Genomic DNA, 4384 nt, shown 5'->3' on the forward strand with positions numbered 1-4384 from the left:
GGGTAGAAATAGGGGAAGACAGGTGAAGCCCATGAAGGTGATTGACACTCGGAGAGGATGACAAAGGCAATTGGTTGATTGAAAACATGAGGGGAGAAACATTGGAGCAGCAGCCACACAAACACCAAAACCAATTAACACACACAAAGGCAGCTTTACATCAAAATTTGTGAAATCGTATTTTTTCCAGGATTCTGATTTTCTATCATGGCTTCATGCTTCTCATTACACTGCCCCCTACAGGTTTGGCTGTTCATAGTTGCTCCGAACCAGGTAGAATTGTGGGTCAATGAAGATATTTTTGTAAACATAGAGGGGAAATATCAATGTTTGTGAAAATGGAACATGTAAAGTGGCCAAAGACACACAGGAGACAGACTCAGACTGAACAGGGAATCAGACCTGACACAGATGTGCTCACAGAATGAGGCTGACGGATACACTGTGGTACTGTTTTACAGGACAACGAAATGGCAGCTGTAGAGACCTTCGTCTTCACCCTGTGCATCGCCTCAGGCTTCTCCACCAGACTCGGCTGCCCTGAGCTCTGCGCCTGCTTCGATAAATATGGCCGCCATTTCACTGAATGCTCCTTCAAACACTTAACGGAGATCCCTGATGGTTTCCCGCCCAATGCCACGACCGTGAGCCTCTCTGCCAATAAGATCAGCCTCATTCCACTGGGGAGCTTTGACAGCGTCACCGGAGCCACTTCCCTGTGGTTGGCTCACAATGAAATCACCACCGTCCAACAAGGCGCCCTCGCACCTCTGATCCATCTGCGCAATCTGGATGTCAGCCATAATAAAATCGTAGACTTTCCTTGGGACGACCTGCAAAACCTCAGTGCTCTACATTTGTTAAAGATGAACAACAATGAGATGGCAAGCCTGCCAAGAGACGCCTTTGCCAACCTGAAAGAGCTTAGGTCCCTGAGACTCAACAACAACAGATTTACGACCATCAACGAAGGCATATTCGATGGTTTGGTGTCTTTGTCATATGTGCAGATTTACAGCAATCCTTTTGTATGTGTCTGCTCCCTGGACTGGCTCCGGGACTGGATAACAACCACCACCATCTCCGTCCCCGAGAGGAGCTTGATCACTTGCGATCATCCCGAGAGATTCAAAGGGGAAATGATCGAGAATCTGCCTGAGTCCGAGTGTACGAGTCCAAACGTCACAATCCAAAGGAATCCAAACATTCAGGACACATATCTGTATGAGGGCAATGAATTGGTCTTAACATGTGAATTCAATGGAAACCCTAAGCCCATGGTGATGTGGAACATTCACAGCAAGAGACAGGAACAAGAGCTGGCTTTGGGTTTCACTGATGATGGTCCGGTGGAATCGATCACGGACTCTTCAACGTCCCATAACTCTGTTAAAGTCTTCAATAATGGCACTCTTATTCTTCTGAATCTAAGGAAGGACGACAGTGGTAGATACAGCTGCTCTGCCACCAATGAGTTAGGTCGAGCTGAGGACTTTGTGTCGGTGGATGTGGTGGCATCACCACAAGCAACGGCTCCCAGAATAATCGCCACCACACCCACTTACATGCGACCAAACCCATCGAAACACCACACAACAGACAGTCTATCTGTTTTAGATTTAGTGCGTCTCACTGATCTAAAGAGAAAAGACGCCACAGACACAGTCTCCACTGATCCTCCGACCGCAGATGTCCGTTCCAACTCTGAGGAGGTGGCTGGATCTCCGCCATTCTCCAGCCAATGTGGCGTGATGGCAAACACAACATACATTCCTACTCACACCTTCAACGGGAGCCTGGACGACATCAAGCAGTACACATTCGACTTTGGCGTCATTGCGTTAGGTGTGTCCGAAACAGAAGCCACAGTGCGACTCAATCCTCTCCTCATACCCAGACACAAGAGCCACAGCCGGGATGACGATGGTGATGATGATGATGATGATGATGGTGATGATGATGATGGTGGTGGTGGTGATAGTGATGCTCCTTCATTAGAGAGCAAAGAGGAAGGTGACAGCTTGGATTCAACCAAAAAGTTGCATTCAAACGGCCTGTATCTGTGTGTCACTGCTGACCGCAGACACTCGGCCGTGCAGTGGTCGAGGATTAGGGAGGGTGTTAACACCTACACGTTCAGCGGTTTACGCCCAGCCACCAACTACTCGCTGTGTCTCAACTACAGAGGCGAGGACTGCGAGGTCCAGGTGCTTTTCACTACCAGGAGGAGGGTACCCAATCTCCTTATCATCATCTCTGTCAGCATCTGCCTCCTCACTGTGTCCACGGTGCCGCTGGTTGGCGCCACATGCTTCCACCTGGTGTACAAGTACCGCAGCAAGACCTACAAGCTCATCCTGAAGGCCAAAGACCAGTACCACCTGGAGAGGAGCCTCGCCACCAACTTCAATGTCCACGCGCCGCACACCGAGTCCCAGAGGAGGATCAACGGCAGCCAGCTGGACGAGGAAGACGAGGGGGAGGGCGAGGTGGAGTCGGAGAGTGTGGACGGGGAGAAGGAGGCGGACACAGAAGAGAGCCTGGTAACAGAGTCTGTTTCTTTTTCCCAGTGCAGAGGGGATCTGGACAACTGCGAGATGCGATGTGAGTACAGCGACCGGCTGCCTCTGGGAGCCGAAGCCGTCAATATCACCAGCAATTACAAATATCCATCTCAGTAGAAGAAGAAGAAGAATAAATTTATTTGTATAGCGCTTTTCATACATGTCATGTAACACAAAGTGCTTTACAGATTTAAAAACATTCTCTCACACCCACCTCCTTCCAAAAATACAGACACATTGTCGCATTCACACTCCCCCCACCCACCTCCCCAGAGACGCACCACACAAGCACACAATACACACTCAAGGTAAAACAGTGGAGACTATGGACAAAAGGCTGAGATAAGGCTGAGATAAGGCTGGGTGCAGATAAACCAGGCAAGGGAACACCATCCAAGGAGCGTCTGCATCGGGAGCGGCACCTCGGCTGCAGCCACAGGGCACCAACACAGGGTGCCCGGACAACACCACACCTCCATCCAGACACCCACAAGACAGCACCCCAGCAGCCACAGCCAATCAGCGCTCCCGAGGCAGAGGGCTCCTCCAGTGGAAACTGGAAGAGCATAAAAATTGTTAAAATAAATTAAAGTACGTAAGTAAAATTGAATAATAGGATAATTAAAAAATAGGACTGGGAGGTAAAATACATAAATACAAAATAAATATTAATAACTATTAAATGTCAATTTAATTAATTATAAAGTGCTGATAAATAGTAATAAATAGGCCTAGCAAAAATAAATATCAGTTAAAGGCTAAGCTAAAAAGGTGGGTCTTGAGCCTGCTCTTAAAAAGTTGAAGGTTCTCTACAGCCCTGAGCTCCTCCGGCAGGTCGTTCCAGAGGCGAGGGCCGCAACACTGGAAAGACGCCTCACCGTGAGTTTTCCTGTTGACTTTAGGAATAACTAGGAGACCCCTGCCGGAGGAGCGAAGGGGCAGTGAAGGATCGTAAGGTAAAAGCAGTTCTGAAAGATAAGACGGACCAAGACCATTAAGACATTTAAAAACCATTAAAAGAACTTTAAAATCGATCCTGAAACACACGGGGAGCCAATGCAGCGATTCTAAAACCGGTGTAATGTGATCCCGCCTCCTGGTCTTTGTCAGGACACAAGCTGCTGAGTTTTGTAAGAGTTGTATACCTGAGATACTCTTTTTGGGAAAACCAGGAAGCAGGGCATTACAGTAGTCGATACGACTGGTGATAAAAGCATGCATTAGCGTCTCCGTGTTGGCCCGAGAGAGAATGGGGCGGACTCTGGCTATGTTCTTTAGATGGTAAAAACCTATCTTTGTGATATTTTTAATGTGTGGAATAAAAGTCAGTTCAGAGTCAAAAATCACGCCCAGGTTCTTCACCTGTGAGGAAGGATTAAAAGACAGTGACTGTAGTTTGGGTAAAAGTCTCTCTCTCTGGGCCTCAGGACCGATGACTAAAACTTCAGTCTTGTCCTGGTTAAGCTGGAGAAAGTTTTCTGCCATCCAGGATTTGATATCTGAGATGCAGTTAAAAAGTGCATCCATTGGCCTGGTGTCATCAGGAGACATGGAGATGTATAACTGTGTATCATCAGCATAGCTGTGAAAGTTGACTCCATGTCTCCTGATGACACCACCAAGAGGGAGCATATACAGATTAAAAAGCACTGGGCCCTAAAATTGAACCCTGGGGCACACCACATGTAATTTTATGGACCTTAGAGGAGAAGGTTTCCACACTTACCATGAATGTCCTGTCCGTGAGGTAGGAAGTAAACCATTTGTGTACAGCACCAGAGAGGCCGATGTGTTTTAAACGAGTTGGAAGAATAGTGTGG

General features: G+C 47.8%; 1 protein-coding gene across 1 annotated transcript; it reads left to right on the plus strand.

The window, feature by feature from the left end:
- Positions 1-470: 470 nt before the first annotated feature.
- Positions 471-2681, plus strand: LOC308147555 (immunoglobulin superfamily containing leucine-rich repeat protein 2-like; the record flags this gene model as incomplete). The annotated part of the gene is made up of 1 exon (XM_080519772.1): positions 471-2681. The coding sequence occupies one exon, from the start codon at positions 471-473 to the stop codon at positions 2679-2681; it is 2211 nt and encodes a 736-aa protein (XP_080375898.1).
- Positions 2682-4384: the final 1703 nt, after the last annotated feature.

The sequence above is a fragment of the Blennius ocellaris genome (genome assembly GCF_963422515.1).
Source record: "Blennius ocellaris genome assembly, chromosome: 1".
Taxonomy (NCBI): Eukaryota; Metazoa; Chordata; class Actinopteri; order Blenniiformes; family Blenniidae; genus Blennius; species Blennius ocellaris.